This window comes from Zingiber officinale, chromosome 9B, assembly GCF_018446385.1.
Source record: "Zingiber officinale cultivar Zhangliang chromosome 9B, Zo_v1.1, whole genome shotgun sequence".
Classification (NCBI taxonomy): Eukaryota; Viridiplantae; Streptophyta; class Magnoliopsida; order Zingiberales; family Zingiberaceae; genus Zingiber; species Zingiber officinale.
Genome location: NC_056003.1, coordinates 10,339,313 through 10,361,575, shown reverse-complemented (window position 1 = coordinate 10,361,575; position 22,263 = coordinate 10,339,313). Strand labels below are relative to the sequence as shown.

The 22,263-nt window shown below is 40.5% G+C and overlaps 2 protein-coding genes across 2 annotated transcripts; one reads left to right on the top strand and one right to left on the bottom strand.

Moving 5' to 3' along the window:
- Nucleotides 1-144: 144 nt before the first annotated feature.
- Nucleotides 145-504, top strand: LOC122022803. The gene has a single exon (XM_042580919.1). It carries the CDS (start codon nucleotides 145-147, stop codon nucleotides 502-504), a length of 360 nt encoding a protein of 119 aa, XP_042436853.1.
- Nucleotides 505-1,543: 1,039 nt separating this feature from the next.
- LOC122024346 (amino acid permease 3-like) lies at nucleotides 1,544-3,650 on the bottom strand. Its single transcript, XM_042582960.1, has 5 exons — nucleotides 3,227-3,650; nucleotides 2,928-3,158; nucleotides 2,764-2,857; nucleotides 2,448-2,662; nucleotides 1,544-2,376 (listed from the first exon to the last, which is right to left on the bottom strand). The coding sequence occupies exons 1-5, from the start codon at nucleotides 3,360-3,362 to the stop codon at nucleotides 1,580-1,582; spliced, it is 1,473 nt and encodes a 490-aa protein (XP_042438894.1). The 5' UTR covers nucleotides 3,363-3,650; the 3' UTR covers nucleotides 1,544-1,579.
- Between the last annotated feature and the right edge of the window lie 18,613 nt (nucleotides 3,651-22,263).

Here is a 22,263-nt window from a genome sequence, read left to right as displayed (position 1 = left end):
TAACACCCTGTCATCCCTTTCTTCCTCCGGCCATGATCACCATTACCAATTGATCGATCATAATTGTGAACCAGTGCCGTGCATGCAAATCATGTGATCTGATCGAGCCGTGCGTGCAAATCATCGAGAAGCCAACCTCGATCGATGCAGCCGCCGCCGGAAGAGGGAGGAACAGCCCGCCGCCGCTGCGTGTGGTTCGTGTCCTGCTCCCTTTTCCTGGCGCTGCTCGCCGGCGGCGCCCTGCTCGTGTTCTACATCGCGCAGCCGGAGTCACCCGACACGGCGTGGTTCCCCGTCGCCGGCATGTCCCTCGTCGCCATCCCCTGGCTCTTCTGGCTCGCCACCTGCACCTACCGGTGCACCAAGATTGGCGACGTCGAAAGGCCGCCGCTGCGAGCCGCCGCCGTCGCTCCCGTCCCCAATAACAAAGTCTCGCCGGTCGACGGCGGTGATGATTCGTCTCGGAACTCGCGCGAGAGCGAGGCGCCACTGGCTTTCAATTAATTAGGCTGCAGAATCTCTCCTTCCTACTCTTCTCTTATTTTTTTTTTTTCCCTGCTGTAAATATTATTAACAATATTGACTTCTGGCCTTCTGCAAGTTTATCCGCCTAAAGTTTCTCATGGTAATTTACGAAATTAAAGATACATTATTGATTGAGTTTTATCGCTCTCTGAACAAACTCAATGTTCATATTATGACAGATCTAACATCTTTCTCTTTCGTCTTCAAATGCAAAACTCACTTTGAAGACCAACGTTGTCAATTTTATGAAATTAAATAGGATTGAACCAGAGATGGACTCTTGTAATCAGAATATAATAACTGTTAATTTGATAAATTATATTGTTGATAATAAGTCTGATAAGTATAATTTAACAGTTAAGATAAATCAATTTGAATTCGTATCCTTGTCATCTTGGTACGTCAAATAAATTTATTATTTGAATTATATTATCTGTAACAGTTTGGCCGGTTAATGAACAAAAAGATAAAAATTAGCTTTAGTTTAGGCTACACTAATTGGTGGATCACTAGACTAAATGACTAATCGTCTAATCCTTAAGCTATTCCCAACGGAAAGCATTTTACCTTCCACGTTAATTTGACTAACATACTGTCTAACACGTGTCCTACATTTAATTGGCCTTTCCACGTGCCATTTTCTAAGTGTTTAAGAGTAGTGCACCAACTTTTTATCCATATTTTTTTAAAAAATTTACACGTGGCATGTAATCCGGATTATCCGTGTAAAGAAATTTTATAATAAATTCACATATACATATAAAATTCTGACTTAGCACATGCCGGACACTTGGCACTCGAACTCGACGCTTATTATGAGTTTTTTAAATTTTTATTATGAGTTTTTTAAATTTTTATTTAAATTTTAGATTCTGGTGTCGGAGAATTTTATATATTTCGCATTTTTGTTACTGAAAATTCGAAAATTGAGCACCGGTATATCGATCTAAATTTAGATTTTTCAACGCTGAACAACACTGGTATAAAAAATTCCCTCTCTCTCTCTCTTTTTTTTTTTTTTTTTTTTTTTGTCTTTGGTTAATTAATTAACTAATTAATAGCTAGTCTTAAATGGTCGGTAGACCTGCAGGTCGGTCACGATCCCGGCGACGGAGCCGACGGTCGCTGCGACGGTGATCACCAGGCAGGCCATGCTCAGCAATTGCAGGCACACCCACTGCGTGCTCCACCTCGGGATCCTCTTCTGCACTATGTACATCTCCACCGGGAAGTACACCGTGAGCGGCCAGAAGCCGAGCGCGCCCAGCAGCCCCACGACGTCGTTGAAGAACGGCAGCAGCATTGAGATCACGGTGGTCACCACCACGAACGCCGTCCGCCAGACCATTCTGAAAAGTCTCAGCCGGTACCGCTTCGTAGGCGTCACCGGGAACGAGATCTCTCGCTTGACGAACCCGGATTCGGGCCATTTGGCGGACGCCCAATTCTCGACGAAGGCGAACAGAGGCTGGCAGAAGACCTGGTAGGCTCCGACGAGGTGGATGACGATGGCGGCGTTGGCGACGTCGAGGAGCCAGAAAGGGTCGTAGAAGCCGAAGCCGGTGAGTAGGTTGCCCGGCGCCTCGTCCCCGAAGGCCGCGTAGCCCATGCACCCGCACAGCATGTAGAAGACCGTCGTCGTGATGATGCTCACCATCGACGCCTTCTTCATCACCTTCGCCTCCGACGGCGGCGGCGCTTTGATGGTGTCCTGGATTTCAATGAGGACGAGGGAGAAGGAGTAGGCGAAGGCGATGTCGCCGAAGGCCTGGAGGCTGCGCCACACCTTTTGGGTAGGAGAGATAACGCCGACGCTGACTCCGGTGAGGCTCCCTTTGAAACCCCCGTTCTCTGTTCGAAAAGCAAATTAAAACAGAGGAGATGAGATCGCGCATGAAATGATTGTGATTTTGGTGGCGTACCGACGACTTGCGCGATGCCGAGGCCGAGACCGGTGGAGGAGTAGGTGAAGGACATGACGGCGGCGACGATGGAGAGCCACCAAATCTGATCGAAGTCGGGGATTTGGGACATGAAGATCTCCACGACGCCGAAGATGATCATGTAAGGGGTGCTGGAGGCGTGGCATGGGTTCTTGTGGCCTTTCTCGTGGAAGCAATTCGACCTCCTGATGGCCCTGTTTCATGGAAATGGAACCGAAGCAATGAAAAATTAAAACATGGAACGAACGAGGAAGAAATTTGCATCCAGAAGTCGTCATTTCGGCGCTCGACTCACAGCATGCTAATGGACGCGGCGATGGTGTATCCGATGGCGACGCCGAAGAGGTTGGCGTACTGGATGAGGCCACAGGCCTTGACTTTAAACCCACCTGTTGCATAAGTCAAGGAGAAAAATGGTTAGCGACGTCGGAGATCGCCGGAAGAGGTGGGCGAACTCACCGAGGTAGGACTGAACCGCGTCCATGTAGTTGTAGTTGCGCTTCCCGGCGGCATCGCCGGAGCGGTAGCAGTCAGCGAGCAGAGTCGAGGTGTAGTAAGTGACGATGGAGAAGAGGAGCATGACGACGGGGCCGGCGACCCAACCGAGCTGCCCGATGGCCCAGGCCAGCGACAGCACTCCAGAGCCGATCACCGCCGTCACGATGTGCGCGCTCGCCGTCCACAAGGTCCCTGAGATCAATAAAGATCCAATTTTGAGGGAAGAACAAGAACAATAGAGGAGCCTCCGAGTTGGATACCAGTGCGCTTAGGTCGCCCGTCGTCGTCGTAGGTCTTGCTGCCGCCATTGATGGCCTGGTGCCCGTCGCCGAGCTCGAGCGAGACGTTCATGGGGGCGAAACCAGGCTGCTGGTAGCGCATATCCTCCTCACTCATCTTTCTTGTCCCAAAAAACAAATCGAAGATCAGACTTTCTGTTGTCCAGAAAAGGAGAGAGCCTGTGGAGCACCAAGCAGAAAGCGTGTCGTCGGAGGCCACGCAGTGAAGCAGAAGTGGGGAGCAGAGGCGCACGGCGGTGTGGTTTATATAGAGATAGAGGGAGAATACCAATAGAAAGACGACGGAAGGTGTTACGTGCCAGTCCCTTACTAGGTCAAACGCAGAGGTCAACGAAAGTCGACCACCAATCCACCATTGTCGGCCCCTTACATCAGCAACTGCAAATTATGCAAATAACAAAATATGGAAAACCTTGTTAAGGTAAGTTTGCTTGGAATCTTTGTCCGTTTTAATTAGTCGTTTGGGACGGTCTAGCATGAGATATTATCATACGGTCTGAAATTTAAATTTTAATAAAATCAAATTAAATATTTTTCTGATGTACTAATTACTATTTCTCTTCCGTATTGATCCTAGGTCAGATTGGTTAGAGCTTTGAGGACGAGCGTATTCACTCTTTGTCATCATTTATTTTCTTTAATTAGATTTTAAGAGTTAAATGCTTAAATTTAATGTCTAAGATATCTCCATTAATTTTTTTAAACCTGTCTTTTTTTTTTTAGGATGGAGCCATTAATTATTGAAAAAATATTATTACATATTTGATCTTTTAAAATCATTAAATATTTTATTTAATATTTAAATTATATATTTTCAATTTGAAAATAAATATATTTGATAAATTAAAAAAAACAAATGATTATAATTAAATTTCAATTCATAAATTAATTAAATATTAAATAAAAATTATAAATTAAATTAAATTAAAAAATCATAAGTTCATTAATTTATTAATTAAAAATTAAAAATAAATTAAATTAATGATGAGAATTAATTAAAATATTAAGTAAAAATTATATAGAAATATTAAATGAAAAAATATAAATAAAGATATATGATTTGTAATGTAGAACTTATAAAAAAGTTGTATGAAAGTTTTTTAATTATGGAGAAAATAGTAAATTTTTTTAATATTGATGTGATATATTGAAAACTATAAAAAAATTTATAAAAAAATTTAACTATTGAAGATGCCCTAAGTGCTGCTCCTACTCTGTCTCCATACGGCACATTGATGATTTACTTTGTGTATATGTTTTTCAAAGTTAATTGGTATAAATTGATTACTTAATACCAACTAAAAAATTATTCTATAAAAATAGATATTGTTTAAATTTAGAAATGAAAATAAGCTTTATCCTTTCTTTAATTATTTATTTTTATTAATTATTATCGTTGTATTTTTAGTAACTTACTTATGTTATCATTATTTTTTAACATCTAATTTTTATTTTTTTAAAATTTACTTAGTTATTATTTTATCAATTTTATTACTTGCCGAACTTTCAGATATATCGAATACGAAGGAAAACACAATAAAAGAGATGGTAAATATAAATTTATGAAAGACAAGTTTAAATTTCTAATTTAAAATGGAAGGTCAAAATGGTTAAAAAAAAAATCCACTGCTTTAACGAACTTCTAGTATTGGCCTACAGATATAGAAAAAAATAAATACATATACCATATAAGATGACAAATCACATTCACAGTTAATTATAATCATTTATGTCAATTAGATCCAAATGCATTCCTCAATAATATTATTAAGATTGAACTACTTGTCCCCCGCGACGATGCAATGATTAAGATAGGGAGTGTTACTATATGAGATCTTGGTGTTGAAACTTAGTACGTTTGAGCAAGTCTTTCCCTATACCTTGGCCACTTGTACTAATGGCTAATAGTCATTCGTGATTTACCTCCTCCGTATTGACCTAGGGACAGATTGACGGGGATACTGGGGACGAGCGAATCACCTTTTGCCACGTTAAGATATACTTGTCTGTATCTTATCGTGGGGTCAACTACTAGCCGTTTAAAATGGGTGATATCATCTTTTTGCTCCAACTAAGACTGAATTAATTGGAGGGGCTCCTAAGATGACGATTTCATCTTTTACCACATATTAAGACTAAACTATTACTACCCTCATATATTAAGGTTAAACTATTATTATCCTCATGGCCATAACTAAGTTGGTATTTGAATGATAGATTATCACATGAGAATAGAGATCAAATTTTTAGAGAACAATCCCTTGGGGAATAAAATTCCTTCCACCTAAAGATATCACTCGGTCATCATTATTCACTCTCTTTATTTTGCTATTGGGCCAGCGATGAGGGGTGCTAAGGGTGTGCAAATCAATTTTTACCACATGAAGATTGAACTATTTTTCTCCCACCAAGGCTGCTCAGTCATCATGATTTACTTTCTTCATCTTGATATGGAGTCCGTAATAAAGGATACTCAGGATGAATGAATTATTTTTTGTCATATTAAGATTGAACTATTTATTCTCCATGGATATAACTGAATTGATATTTACATGATAAATTATCAGATGAGAATGAATCAATTCCTAGAGAAATAATCCCTTGGAATAAAATTTCTCCAGTAGAAATGTCACTTGGGCATCGCATGATTTACTTCGTTAAACTCATTGTAAGGCAGTGATGGATCCAGACAAAAAAGGAAGAGGGTGTTCAAAAAAGGGAGCTGGAGCTTATCTTCCTTCTCGCTGCCCCTTGGACTGTAGCATACTGGTAGAATTTTCTGAGAACAAGGGGGTGCTCAAGCACACCTCCGCTCCCCCCTAGATCCGCCACTATTGTAAGGCGGTGATGAAAGAAAGTTGGGGTGAGTGTAAAATTATTATACTTTTTAAATTTTAGGCATAAAATTGATTTAAAAATTTAAAACAGCGATTACAATACATGTTTTGATATTTACTCTATAGTCCATTAGATAGAATGCTAACTTGTCACTTGAAAGTTTATTAATTTTAAAGATTTAAAAAATCCGCTACAATTTCCTTCTTCTTCTTCAAAGCAGAAGGTGCATTTAGAATTGTTTTACAATTATTATACAAAAAGTTGATATGTATAAGGAGAAATCCACAGTCTTTGCTATGATCTATTTGGTGTTGACAATAGAACTTAAATTGTCCTTTGTCCTTTTCTAGCAAAAGAATATATAATTAATGAAATTTGACATGCTCGTTGAATATAATTCTCTTACTTCCGTTTTAAATGGATAAAGTTACCTACTTCTTAAAACAATTACAATTTTAACTAAAAGAATTCTTATTCTATAAAATTTGAAAAAGAAGGATCGACTAATTCTAACACGGCTCACCGCCCCTTTTTCCTGAGCTCCACTATTCTAACTTTTTAAAATTATAATTTGAATTTGAAAGTGTGTTCCCTTGATCATACAAACTCTTGCTCAATTTCAGCTAATGTTAATTTTTTTTTAATGTTTTTCCAAATCTTGCTAAAGTAAGTTTAAGATTAGAAAAGGCAAGGAAACAGGCATTCATTAGCATGTTAAATAAACTCAGTCAATTTCTAAATCAATGATTTTTCAGTTTCATCAAACTCCTGCAATCTCTTCCAAAGTCTTATCTCACCTTTTTGTGGACTATCTCCATCAAATCTCTTTCCATTGAGCAGGTGATTGACTTTGAGCATCCACATCCATAAACTATGATCCAAAAATGCAAATTTTCTCTTCCCAGATCTGACTGATATATGTTTTGGAGAAAATTTTCACAAACCTGTGCAGTCAATTCAGAAAAGTGCTGCTAGGTTTTTTCCTTCATATGTCTCAAGGCTCTTGAGTACATTTGACAAAACTGTCAAAATAAAGAGAGAAATAAGATGGCAAGAAGGAATTGAATTAAGTGTGTTTGAGCTGCAATGGACTCTGTTGAATCTAGGTTTATGGAATTCTGGAAGTCAATGAAAACTGCCTTGTTTTGGTTTGAAGTACTGCCACTTTACCAAGAGTTTGTCTTGTGAGGAAGGATGTTGTGATGTGAGGGGGATGCCAAACTTCAAAAAGGAGATCAACTGGCACAAGCTTTGTATGCTTGAAACTTCAAAGGTAGAAGAAAAGGCATCATGCCCAATTGCATGGCATTCACATCTACCAAGAATAAGAACCAAGACCCTAAGGAGCATTTTGTTCTAATTTTATACTTTTTAGTAGGTAGACATTATATGTATGTTTCTTTTTAAAAGTATACTTTATTTATTATTGTTTTTTATTGTAATTTTTTAGTTAGCTTGTAGGATTAATCACATGTGCAAAATTGTTTGATTGTTCGTGTTGGACAATCTCCTCAGGAGTATGCAAGAATTATACTGAATTTGAAGCTAGAGAATCAAACTCCAATCTTGTCTATTAAATGACATAAGTGTTGGAAACAGAAATTATGGGAGAAGAAAAAAGAATTATAGAAGGAAAAATGTGGAAGAGGAGAAATAACTATATGTGGAAAAGGAGTAGAAGAAAATAGAAAATTCAACTTGTTCATTCAATGAAAAGAAGTACATATTTATAAGTTTATTGGATAAGCACTAATATGAGATAATCATTATATATATATATATATATATATATATATATATATATATATATTTAAATTCTATCTCCACGAACTCTTATCAAAATTATCAATTCATCAAGTTCTATCTCTATCCTATCTCTAGTCAAGACTTGCCACCTCACCATTCTATCTCCATAAAATTTATCAACATCTACAATCAAGTTTAATTTTTAACACCCCCTCTTAAACTTGATTTTGTAACTCCAAGCAAATATCGCATCTTGATGAAGTCTTCAAATTTGAGTGGCTTGGTAAAAATATCAGCAACTTGATCTTGAGACTTTATGTATTCCACTTGCACCTCTTTTCTTGTAATACATTCTCTGATATAGTGAAAGCGCGTATCAATGTGCTTGCTTCTATCATGGAAGATTGGATTTTTTGCTAGTGCTATTGTAGACTTGTTATCAACTCGAATCTTGGTTGCCTCTTCTTGTGGTAAACTTAACTCATTCAATAAATTTCTGAGCGAAACAACATGACAAACACATGAAGTCACAGCCACATACTCTGCTTCACAAGTAGAAAGTGTGACAATAGGCTGTTTTTTCGACATCCAAGTGAAAGCTGTATCTCCCATAAAGAACACAAATCCTGAAGTGCTCTTTCTATCATCTATATCTCCACCCCAATCACTGTCACTATATCCTTCAAGTTTGAAGTTGTTAGATGTTGAATAAAGTAATCCAAAATCTATCATACCTTTGATATAGCGCAAAATTCTCTTAGCGATCTTAAGGTGGGTAGTAGTTGGATCTTCCATGTAGCGACTAACAAATCCAACAGCATAAAGAATATCAGGCCTTGTGTACGTCAAGTATCGTAAACTTCCAACCAAACTCTTAAAAAATGTTGGATCAACTTTTTCTTCTTTATCATGCTTTGATAGCTTGACTCCACATTCTATTGGGGTATTTATAGACTTACTGTTATCCATCCTGAATTTCTTTAATATCTCTCTTGCATAACCTGCTTGTGAGATGAAGCTTCCATCTTCCCTTTGGTTCACTTCAATGCCCAAATAGTATGTCATGAGCCCAATATCAGTCATTTCAATCTCTTTAGTCATCACTTCTTTAAATTCTCCAAACATACTTGGATTGCTTCCTGTGAAGATCAAGTCATCAACATATAGGCATACAATCAAAACATCTTTATCCTTACTCTGAATGTATAATGCATGTTCATAAGGACATTTGATGAAGCCTTTCTCTTGCAAGTGCTTGTCTATTCGGCTATTCCATGCCCTTGGTGCTTGCTTTAGCCCGTAGAGAGCCTTCTTCAATTTTAGAACTCTGTCTACTTGTCCTTTAACTTCATAACCTGATGGTTGCTGAATATAGACTTCTTCTTCAAGAACTCCATTTAAAAAAGCAGATTTTACATCCATTTGATGTATTTTCCACTTATTTTGAGCTGCTAAAGCAATGATTAGTCTGATAGTTTCTAATCGAGCAACGGGAGCGAATACCTCATCATAATCAATGCCAGATCTTTGAATGTAGCCTTTTGCCACCAATCTTACTTTATATCTTTCAACTTCTCCTTTGGCATTCTTCTTTATTTTGTACACCCACTTCACACCAATCGCCTTATGTCCTTTAGAAAGTGTCGTTAACTCCCATGTGTCATTCTTCTCTATCGCCTTGATTTCTTCATCCATTGCATCTTTCCACCTTTTGCTTTTTATAGCTTCTTGGAAATCTATAGGCTCGCAATCCGCAAAGAGACAAAATAGAGTAAGATTATCTTGATTTTCAGTTACCTCATAAATTTCCTGTAAGCTTCTAAAGCGTGGTACTCTTTCACTTGAAGTTGATGCAGATAAATTCTCTTGAGTACTTGATGTTGGTGTTACTAGTGGAGTAGTAGGCTCCTCTCTTGTTTGCTCTACCCTTGGTTGCTCCACCCTTAGTTGCTCCACATCTTCTTCTTCAAAGCACGGGAAAAAGTTGTAATCTTCATTTCGAGATTCCCAATTCCATTCTTCTTCTTCATTAAATATGACATCTCGGCCGATGATTGTCTTCCCAGTATCTGGATTGTATAGCTTATACCCTTTTGAGTTAGTATCATAACCAATAAAAATAATCTTCTTACTTTTATCATCAAATTTGCTTCTTAATTGATCAGGCACATGAACGTGTGCTATACTTCCAAAAACTTTTAGATGAGAAATCCCAGGCTTCCTTCCGCTCCATGCTTCTTGTGGTGTCTTGCCCCACACACTCCTTATTGGTGATCGGTTGGATAAGTATACTGCACATGCAACCGCTTCTGCCCAAAGTTCCTTTGGTAGCCGCTTGCTTTTGAGAATGCTCCTTGCCATGTCAAGGATGGTTCGATTTTTTCTTTCCGCAACTCCATTTTGTTGAGGGGATCTTGGAACTGTCAAGGGTCGTCGTATTCCGTTGGCTTTACAAAATTCTTGAAACTCCTTTGAGGTAAATTCTCCTCCTCGATCAGAACGCATAGCTTTGACCTCGAGACCGCTCTCCTTTTCTATGGTAGCTTTAAATTTCTTGAATATGCCGAAGGCTTCCGATTTTTGCTTCAAGAAGTATACCCAAGTTTTCCGAGAAAAATCATCTATGAAAAGAATGAAATAATTACTCTTACAAAGTGAACTTGGCTTTATCGGACCACAAACATCTGTATGTATAAGTTCAAGAGGCTTTTGAGCTCTTGAACTTGACTCCTTTGGAAAACCTCTTCTAAATTGCTTCCCACGTAGACATGCTTCACATACTTGATCAGGATGTCTGATGTAAGATAGTCCTCTCACCATCTCCTTCTTTGAAAGCAGTTCTAGTCCTCCGAAATTCAGATGTCCAAATCGAAGATGCCATAGCCAAGCTAGTGATGTCTTTGTAACAAGCTTTGAGACAGTTGACGACATCATTTTGAATATTAAGTAAGAACATTCTATTTTTTGACATAGGCACCTTAGCAATTAGGTAACCAATATGATCTTTCAAGATGAGCATACCATCTTTTAGATGAATATCATACCCTTTTGCCAAAAGTTGTCCTAAGCTTAGGATGTTGCTCTTCATATTTGGTACAAAGAAAACATTTGAGATAAATTCATGTTTTCCATTCTTCAAACGGATGAGAATGTTACCTTTGCCTTTTACCTCAATCTTTGATTCATCTCCGAAGGATATATTACCACCAACTGATTCATCAAGCTCTACGAACATGTTTCTTTTCCCACACATATGATTGCTTGCACCAGTGTCGAGATACCAAATTGTATCTTCTTCTCTTTCATTATCTTTATACGCTAGCAGTAGGGTGCCATCTTCTTCTTTCCTTTCTTCCATATAATTTACTCTTTCATATACTTTATTCTTGGGCGATCTACATTCTTTTGCATAATGTCCAAATTTGTCACAATTGTAGCACTTAACTTGAGATTTATCGTACCTCGAATTTGTATACCCTCTTCCACGTCCTCTTGTTGAATGTTCTCCTCTTTCATTGTTGTTGTTGGAGACCCATCCTTGCTCATTAGGACGGCCTCGTCCATATCCACGACCTCTTCCACGTTGACTTCTATTGTTACTGAAGCTTTCATCTTTCTTTGTCGGTTGAAGAGTCGTCTTTAGGAGTTGTTGAGTAATTTCTTCATTTATCTTCTTCTTTTCTTCATGGGCTTGTAATGAACCCAGGAGTTGCTCAATCGTCATGACTTGTAGATCCTTGGTCTCTTCGATGATGGTTGTAATGCTATCAAATTTTGAATCCAATGATCGAAGAATTTTCTCAATAATAGTTACTTCTTCTAGTTTCTCACCATTTCTCTTTAGTTGATTGGAAATGGTAGAGACTCTAGAAAAATAATATGATACTAACTCACCTTCTTTCATATGAAGAGCATCAAATTGACTTCTTAATGTCTGAAATCGTACCTTTTTTACCTTTTCTTCTCCTTGATATGAGACTTGGAGCTTTTCCCATGCTTGCCTGGCTGAAGTAGCACTTGAAATCTTCTCAAAACCATCCTCATCTAAAGCTTGATAAATGAGGAAGAGAGTCTTCTTGTCTCTCTTTCTTAAATCTCTCAGACTGTCTTTTTCAGTTGAAGATAACGTCGAGTCGTCACGAGGCTCAACGTAGCCTTTTTCTATAACTTCCCAAACATCATGAGCTCCAAGAAGCGCCTTCATCTTGATACTCCAATTGTCATAATTACTCGCTTTGAGTACTGGAACTTGGAAGGGAACCATACCTCCATTAGCCATAGCTCTGATACCACTTTGTTGGAAACATAAATTATGGGAGAAGAAAAAAGAATTATAGAAGGAAAAATGTGGAAGAGGAGAAATAACTCTATGTGGAAGAGGAGTAGAAGAAAATAGAAAACTCAACTTGTTCATTCAATGAAAAGAAGTACATATTTATAGGCTTATTGGATAAGCACTAATATGAGATAATCATGATATATATATATATATATATATATATATTTAAATTCTATCTCCATGAACTCTTATCAAAATTATCAATTCATCAAGTTCTATCTCTATCCTATCTCTAGTCAAGACTTGCCACCTCACCATTCTATCTCCATAAAATTTATGGACATCTACAATCAAGTTTAATTTTCAACAATAAGTTGATAATCTCAATATGCTAGCAGGGATAATTCGTCCAAGCTTTAAGTTATTCAAACACTAATGGGACGTCGTTGCTACTGAGCCAAGAGCTCTTGAGTGCTTCCTAAGCCCAAGTGGAAAGTGGAGCATCGATGTTCGAGTTAGCTAAGTCACTCGACTACCGAGATGCTAAATCAGGAGGCCTGAATATCGAATAGCAACTTACTCGAGTTGTCGAGCGCTAAGCTAGCTGAGTGCCGAGTTAGCCAAGCTGCTGTCGAGTACCCCGAGTGGGTCTCCATGAGCCAAGTAGGGAGAGTTATCGAGTCTCCCGAGCAAGTAGATGAGCACCGAGTTTGGATGCTAAGCTGCTAGACTATAGAGTGGTCGGAGTGCGGATCCGAGTACTCAGGAAGTTTCCCAAGTCGGCTGGGATGCTTGACAGCCCAATCCGAAAGGGTCTATGAGTGCCCTGTAGATTCGTCCCCTCCGACGATATAGTAATTCAGGGAACGAAGATGAAGGAATTTGCTTCTTCTTCTTATTGCGTCTCTCTATTACCTAAGATCACAACCTCTGTATATAGGTCATCGACCATCAATGGTTGGTCGTGGCCGTTTCACTTGGCGATTATAAATTCTCAATTAATCAATGATCCTTCGACATTTGATGCACAAGTTGTGTTCGCAAACAAATCAACTTGACGTGTAAAAGAGAGTCTCTTCTTATGTATATATTCTTAATATCAATGCTTATGACACATTATAAATCAGTCATATTATCATGAAACTTTAAATATGAGACTAAAATTTCATTCATAATAAAATATCCTTTCACCTCAATTTGTTTCCATTTAAATTTCCAACCGTTTGTTATACGATGAAAAAAATCAGGATCTTAAAGCTTAGGCAGTCTCATTAATACTAAAGAAAATATAAAGTAGAATGCTATCTTAGATGACCATTTACGATAAGGAAAAATTGTTACAAATAGCTTCGTCGTAGTTGACTTGCAGCATACTTAGTTTTAGGTTGCAATAAATTGTGGTGACAAATTCTATTATATATTTGCCGAACATAGATGACATCTATGATTACATTTGCTATGGCTAGTGATGTAGTAATTGTTTTTTAAATAAATATATTTTAAATTGTCATAGATAGTTATCTTCCATAGTGCCTTGGAATCTTTTCTAATAAAATTATATTTTAAAATTTCCTAAATACATTTATATAGGAGATTGCACAGCCTCTAAATAGAACGCTACAAGAATAGTATAGTTATGGAATTTAATTTCAGACGGAATCTTAAATTCGTCTAATTTAGTAATGGAAACTTAACTCCGTTACTAATTTAGCGACGAAAACTTAATTTTATTGCTATTTTAGATATCAAAAGTTGGATTTTGATTCCTAATTTTAGAAATTCTGTTGCAAACCAGTGAGACTAAGTTTCGAGCTAAAGCTGTAGTAAAGGCCAAAGTAATATATATATCCGTTTTGGCATAAAAGACTCTGGCGTAAAAGACTGATGTGCTAGAGGAACTGAAGATTTTTCATGCTTCAGAGTCAGTCGAAAAAACCAATGAATTAGCGGCTAAGGATCTGCCAATATCAAACCAGTAAGGGAACTTGAATCTACAAGCTAAGAGATCAAGTTAGTTTCACTGCAAGCCAAGCTGGAGTCTGCCCAATCTGAGCTGACGATTTTCGAGTCCAAGTTAGTGGCTTACAAGGTGGGAGAGGGTGAGCGTTTCGAGGCCAGACGAATAACATACCTTAGATCTCACGAGTTTGTCTTGGAGCTCGGCCGACACACTATAAAGATGTTTTTGTATGGAGCCGAAGGAGCGGCCAAGCAGCTCCAAGAGGTGGCTATTTATCGACCGACTCGCCTGAGCAATTCCTAGACCGCCAGCGGATTATAAATGAGCTTCCTAATAACCTCTTTCTTGAATTCAGGCAATCTACTAACATAGCCACCCCTATACTATGAGCCCTTTGTGGGCGGAACACCTTAAACATGTTGTATTCGCATTTGTTGCATTGTGTCTCTTGCTTTTAATTGCTTTTATGCTTTCCGTTACCATTTGAACATTATGCTTCTAGTGTGATGTGCCATACATGGCAAGGTTTCGGATGCCACATGACTGGCTTTATGTCAAGGGAGCGGCGAGTTCAAGTGAATGGGGATATGGGATGAGTGTTGAATGGCGATTCATGCGGTGTGTTGAGTGAGTGGCAATTTAGGAGTGCCGAGCGGGCGATAATTTATCATTGCCGAGCGGGTGATCATTTGTGAGGGATTCCGAGTGAGCGGTGATATTTAAGGAATATCGAGCGGGCAGCAATTCTGAAGAATGCCAAGCAAGCGACGATTTATGAGTGTCAAGCGAGTGACGGTTTATGAGTGTTGAGCGGGCGGCGTGTATGGGTGCCGAGCAGGCAACGATTTATAAGGAATGCTAAGCGATCGACGATATGCAAGGGATACTGAGTGAGTGGTGATTTGTAAGGAATGTTGGTCGGGTGGGAGCCATGCCCATGTGAATTGATGCTGGGAGTCATGCCCAAGTGAATTGGTGCTGAGAGTCATGCCCAAGTGAATTGGTGTTGGGAGCCAAACCTAAGTGAATTGATGTTGAGAGTTATGCCCAAGTGAAATGGTGTTGGGAATCATGCCCAATTATAATCTGCAGTTGTGGCGAGGATCGAGAAAAGCCGACTGGATGGTCCTTGGATGCGTGAGCCATACATGCTTATAACTCATAGTTGTGGTGAGAGTCTGGGACAGCCGATCGGATGGTAGTTGGGCACGTGAGCCATGCATGCTTATAGCTCGCAGTTCTAATGAGAGCCTGGGATAGCTGATCGAATGGTTATTCTGCGCACGAGTCATGCACGCTTATAACTCATAGTTATAGTGAGAGTCTGGGACAGTCGACGGGATGATCGTTGGGCGCATGAGTCATCACGCTTATAACTCACACTTATAGTGAGAGTCTAGGACAGCCGACGAGATGGTCGTTGGGCGCATGAGTCATGCATGCTTATAACTCACAGTTGTGGTGAGAGTTTGGGTTAGCCTACAGGATGGTCGTTGGGCGTGTGACCCATGCACGCTTATAACTCGCAGCTGTGGCGAGAGTTTAGGACAACCAACTGAATGGTCATTGGGCGTGTGAGTCATGCAGTTTATAACTCGCAGCTATGGTAAGAGTCTGAGACAGCTGACCGATAGTCATTAGGCACGTGAGTCATGCATGCTTATAACTCACAACTGTGACGAGAATCTGGGACAGTCGTCCGGATGGTCGTTGGGCACGTGAGCCATGCATGCTTATAACCCGTAGCTATTGCAAGAGTCTGGGATAGCCGAACGGATGATCGTTGGGCGCGTGAGACATGTACGCTTATAACTCGCAGTTGTGGTGAGTGTCTGGGATAGCCTATCTGATGGTCGTTAGGCGCGTGAGTCATGTACGCTTATAACTCGTAGCTGTGGCCAGAGTCTGGGATGTCTGACTAGATGGTCGTTGGGTGTATTTGTCATGCACACTTATAACTCGTAGTTGTGGCAAGAGTCTGAGATAACCGATTGGATAGTCATTGAGCGCGTGAGCCATGCACACTTATAACTCACAATTGTGGTAAGAGTCTGGGACAACCGACCGGATGGTTGTTGAACACATAAGCCACGTATGCTTATAACTCGTAATTGTGGTGAGAGTCTGAGACATATTTGTTAGATAGAAGTTGGCACAAGTACAAAATGCTTTCAAGTGTGGTAAGGTTGAAGGTAATTCGTGCTCCATGGGCGATCTAACTCCTTACCATTGGTATTTTGAAGATAGTAGGCACTAGATACAAATTTCTTGATGACTTTGTAAGGTTCATTCCATTGGGGTGCCAGCTTAGTCATGTCTTCAACCGGCTTTGTCCTCTTCCAGACTAAATCACCTTCTTGGAAGAAATGAGGAATTATCCGTCGATTGTAGTTATGTCGTATTCGTTGTCTATAAGCTGTTAGCCGAGTGGCAATTCTCTCTCTGGTCTTCCTGATAAGGTCCAGTTTGAGAAGGCGTTGATCGACATTATCTTGGTCATACAGTAATCACCGAGTGGATTCTTCGCCGACTTCAACGGGGACAACTGCACTGCCATAGATTAAGTAGAAAGAAGTCAATCTTGTGTTCTCTCGGGGAGTCATGCAGTAAGTCCATAGGATGCTTGAGAGCTCCTTGGCCTAGATATCTCCCACATGATCAAGTTTAATTTTGAGCCCCTTGATAATCTCTCTGTTTGTAACTTTGGTATGGCCATTACTTTAAGGATGTGCTACAAAAATGAAGGCTTGGTTAATATAAAACCTTTGGCACCATTTCTGAATTTGGCACCCCTAGAATTACTGATCGTTGTTTGAGACTAGCTTATGAGGGATTCTGAGTCGACACAAGATATTAGTCCTCAAGAATTTGATCATGACCCACTCAGTGATTTTAGCCAGGGCCTTAGCCTCCACCACTTGGAGAAATAGTCTTCTACAACAAGTAAGTGTTAGTACAATTAGCTTTCAATGTTTTGATGTTTGATAATGTATCTATGTCTGGTCAATTTGATTAAGGGTTGATCCAAATAAGACTTGATATTTGGAAGAGAGAGGTCTAGTTAGAACTAGATGACTAGCAAGAAAAAATCCTAATTGGAGGTTAGGCAAGGGTAAGTCCTAACTAGAGGTTAGGCAGGTGAGAAGTCTACTGAGTGACTAGTCCGAGATGGAGGTTAGATAAGGGGAAGTTCTGGTGAGTTAAGCTAAGCAATGGAAGCCCTAGTGAGTGAAGCTAGGCACTAGTGAGTGAAGTCCGGAGGGGAAAGTCCTAGTGAGTGAAGCCTGGAGGGGAAAGTCCTAGTGAGTGAAGCTAGGCTCTAGTGAGCAAAGTTAGAAGGTAAAAGTTCTAGTGAGTGAAGCTAGACCATAGTGAGTGAAAATAGACGGTAAAGGTCTTAGTAAGTGAAGCCAGACAATAGGAGTCCTAATGAGTGAAGATAGACAATGGATATCCTAAGGAGTAAGCCTTAGGTAGTAAGTCTTGGATGCAATCTAAGCATGAAGTCTAGAAGGTTAGGTAGACTTACAAGAGTGCGGCTTGATCCTAAAGGCTTAACCCTTAGGTGGTAGACTTGGAGGAAGGACCTTCAAGCAAAATGTAAGCCTAGTAGGTTAAATAAACGTACAAATATATGCTAGATTGCTTGTTTGTATTTTGTATGGTTGTTTTAAAGGAATTTGGAGTTGGAAGCAAAACAGAGAGCAGACAAACACAAATGGGTAAACCAAACTTGACTCGAATCAAATTGAACCCCAACCAATTTAGTAGACCGAACCAATAGTTTGGTAAATCAATTGGGTTTGATCCAGATTGCTGAGTTGTTAGAAATGTTGACATAGAAGATGATGTGATAAAATATCTGGTTCATCTTTATAATTTGGATGAGGATAAGGATAAGCCAGATGATGTTGATAGAGGTAACGCTTGATCCAGATATGGCTTCATCCAGATAAGAGTTGATACATATAAGAATATGATCTAATTCTATAAAAGGAGACCAAGGTTCTACGTTCAAGATAACCTCTTCTATCCTACTCTTCATCTCTGCACTCAGACGAACGTACTACGAAGCTTTGCGACCAGGGAGGCTCTAGGAAGGGTGCACTGTGCTCAGGATTTCCAGATCGGTTGCAACAGTTTGTTTGTATTTTCTATTTACAAGTTGTACTTAATTCTATATCTTATTTGTGCTTGTAGTATGAATTGTAAGACGAGTATCTCCACCTTCGGAATACTCTATAAGGGAGACCACTATTGGATGGGTGTCTCTCGTAATTAAGCCTTAGATGTACTGATCCTGAGGGGGTTGAAAATCAAGTAAATCCCACGAGTGTTATTTCCTTTTTGTTTATTATTAATCCACTGTGTACAACACACTATAGAAAGAATGAACGACAAAAACATAACAAAAATCGATGGTCAATATTCACCTCCACTATCGGTGCCACGCTCCTCTCCTCTCCTCTTCAATCTTCAGCACACACCTTCTCTCCTTTTCGATCTCCGACATGCATCCCGTCAGTACACTCCTCTCCCCTTACCTCTTCTCTCATCCCGTCACCCCCCGATTTGATTGCGTCTTGACCGTGATCTCGACTCGTGCCAAGGTTGTGTGGCAAAGCGCGGCATCGACTAGGGCGAGCTCGGTCGACCATGAGCTCTGACGAAAGCTCGGCCAGCTACAACTCGGCCACAACCTCAACCCTAGCCACGAGATTTGCCGATCGCGAGCTCGACCATGGCCTCAGCTCTGGTTGCGAGCTTGGCCGACCATGTGCCGATCGCGAGCTCGGCCGACCATAGTCTTGGTCGTGAGCTTAGCCCGGGGTTTGAACAAAAGATTCAACAAGTCTGAATATATCATTTTCACAGTATAGGAGGGTTAGGTTTTCTATATTGAATACTCGACGAAGAGAAGAATATCTAGTGATCATGGTTAGCAATTTGTCGAATGAAGTATCGCTTGACCATATATAAAAATGTCAAACTCCATCACGACCCAAAACCATGATATATTTCAAAATAAGGGAGTGAAGATATATTCAGTTGATTCACTAATTCGATCTATATCTAAATTACTTGTAGATGTAAATGTCATTGATACAGGGGTAATTAGTGGAGACCACATGGCTAGAAAGATCAATAGTCTTACTAGGGTGGGAGTTAAAATTCAAAGTTGTACTCCCGACTTCCGACTTCTTGACATTGGCTCCTGACTCCCTAACTCCTGACTTGGGTTCCAAGTGCCCTCTAGCTAAACTAAAATGACCCCTAATTATTCATAATTAAAACAACAAGCTATTATTCATTGAGGATGTGGATAACGCAGCCGTTATCATGAGAAAGGTAGAAAACACGGTCATAATGGTCATTTATTTCAGGGAAGGTGGCAACGATCACGAAGAACGAGGGGTACAAGGAGAATGTGGTGGATAATCATGATCGTATAAAAGTTAGCCACATTAAAAGGTAGTCTGAATTTCATATCAGTCTTCCAAGGGAGACCCATCGGATATGACCGGCTAGTCTTCCAAGGCCAATTCGCTATGGCCGACTTGCCAGATCTGTTGGATCGAATGAGTGTGATAGAGGGGGGAGGGGTGAATATCGCGCTTTTAAAACTTTTCTTTTACTTTAGAAAATAGAGTCGTGCAGCGGAAAGTAGAATGAAAAACTCGTTCGGTTACTTGGTTCAAAGTCTAGGTCGACTCCTACTCCAAGGTCCTCGATCCTTGACCACACCGATAGACAATCCACTATAACTCTTCTTTCCGAAATCCTCGAAAAGAAGCAGTGCATACAAATGAGCAAGATAGTAACAATCTACTATCTTACTGATAAATGAATACAATGCAAGCTAAAATAATATACTGACAAATGTCAAAGTTGAAGCTTAGGTCGGTACTTCCGGACGGAGTAGCTTTAAGAGTTGTAGAAGACTTGTAGCACGAGCAGCGTGCGCAGAAGAGAACTTGGAGTCGATTAGAAAGCGTTGTCCAGCCTCAGACCTCGATCTTCTTTTTATAAGATCGCTGATGTTCGGTCGACCGATCCTTGGGTTCGATTGACCGAACCAGCTTCCTTCCTTCCTGGCTGAGATCCGATGCTGATTCGATCTTCAACATTAATTGATCATTAAGGGTTCGGTCGACCGATCCCTTTGTTCGATCGACCGAACATGCTCCTTCCCTGTTCGTCGAGATTTGCCATGATTTGCATTTACTGCGCCTTTAATATTGATCATTCGGTCGACCGATCCTCTGGTTCAGTCGACCGATCAGTGTAACTTCCTTCTGATTTTGTTCGTTGCTGATTAAACTGACCTGTGCTGAGTCATCCTGGTTTGGTCGATCGATCCCTACATTCGGTCGACTGATCCGACCGAACCTGCAACACAGAGTTAAACAAAGTATCCCTGCAACACAAAGGTTAGCACAGTAATATCTAATGTATGAGTAATATTAGACAGTAAAACTATCTTGATCTCAACTTGGAAACCTTCCCGGTTTCTTCAGTTGGATCAACGACCTTAGGTTGTTCCCTTCAGGAACCCGATCTCACTGTCGCTCTTCTAGTTGTTTACCTCAACTTACCTGCCAAACATGGTCCTCCAGACATGTTTGGGCTTTGCCTGCTCAGTGTCTGATCGCCTGATCCACTAAGCCCTTTCCTGCAATACTATATTAGCCAACAATAATAATAATGCAGAATACAATGGTAAACCTAAACTTAGATTTACTGATATCCGCTGGTCCGGTCGACCGGAAACCATCCGATCAACCTTGCTTGGAGTTCACTCTTTCAAGACTTCTCGTTACCTAAGGCTATCTCCCCTTAGGTTTTTCACCACTTGGTTTCACTCACCAAGACTCAGTATTCGGCTACCCAGGGATCAGGTCCTCCAAACCTATCCACCTAGCTTCCACAATCTACCGAGATTTCCCTTGTCTTAGTATTCGGCTACCCAAGGATCAGGTCCTCCAGACCTATCCACTTGACTTCCACGATCTACCGAGATTTCTCTTGCCTCAGTATTCGGCTGCCCAGGGATTAGGTTCTCCAGACCTATCCATCTGGCTTCCACGACCTACCGAGATTTCTCTAGCCTACAACTAGGACTTCCCTTGCCTAGCCTACACCTAGGACTTCCCTAGATCAAGCTCCATACTTAAGCATACTTAAACATATTTGTCTGACATTAAAACTTTGGAGGTCGATTGCACCAACAAGATCAGTCTTCCAAGGCTGACCGGCTAGATCTAACCGGCCAGTCTTCCAAGGCTGACCCGCTAGGGCAAATCCGCCAGATCCGACCGACTAGTCTTCCAAGGCTGACTTGCCAGGGCCGACCCACCAGATCCGACCGGCCAGTCTTCCTAGACGAGTAGAATCAACCCACCACTTTTCCTAGCAGAGTAGAGTCGATCGACCAGTCTTTGGTTGGTCCTATATCAACCTTAGGGGCTCAGCTCTCCGATCGAAAATCCAACTCATGTCCATTGACTTTGCCGCTTGGGCGCTTCAGCTTTTACTTGGTATCCACCTCACAAGAGGTGACTAGTCCAAGGATCCACGCACACACACACACCTCCACTAATAAACACTCCTTTTCAGTAACTACCGAAGGCGGAGAAGCCCTACAAGACTCTCAATACAAGTAGAAGAAAGGGTAGTAAAGAATAAGCAAAAGCTTACAAGAGATACAGTAAAAACTCTAGCTTCTTCTTCTTCTCGTTGCAACTCGCCTCTTGACTTGGATGAACCTCCAAGAACCTTCAAGAACTGGCGGTGAGGAGCTTAGAGAGTGCTGGGGAGGAGCTGTGATGAATCTGGAATGAATCGGTGAAGTTCTGAGCTTTGTCGTGGAAGCGATGCCGAAGGAAATGAACGCCTGCGGCTTAAATCGACGCTAACGGTCGAATCCCGATCGATTGGAATGCTCCCAATCGATCGGGGAGGCTTTGGATCGATCCAGAGTGCCTCTGTGCTCTGGAAAAATGCCTGGATCGATCCACGGATCGATCCAGTGCTTATCGCGCGAAGCAGCAGCGTCCCAATCGATCCACTGATCGATTGGGACCTCTGGATCGATCCACCGATCGATCTAGAGGGGTTCTGTTCACAGGGACTCACCGGATCGATCGGCCGATCGATCCAGATCTTCTGGATCGA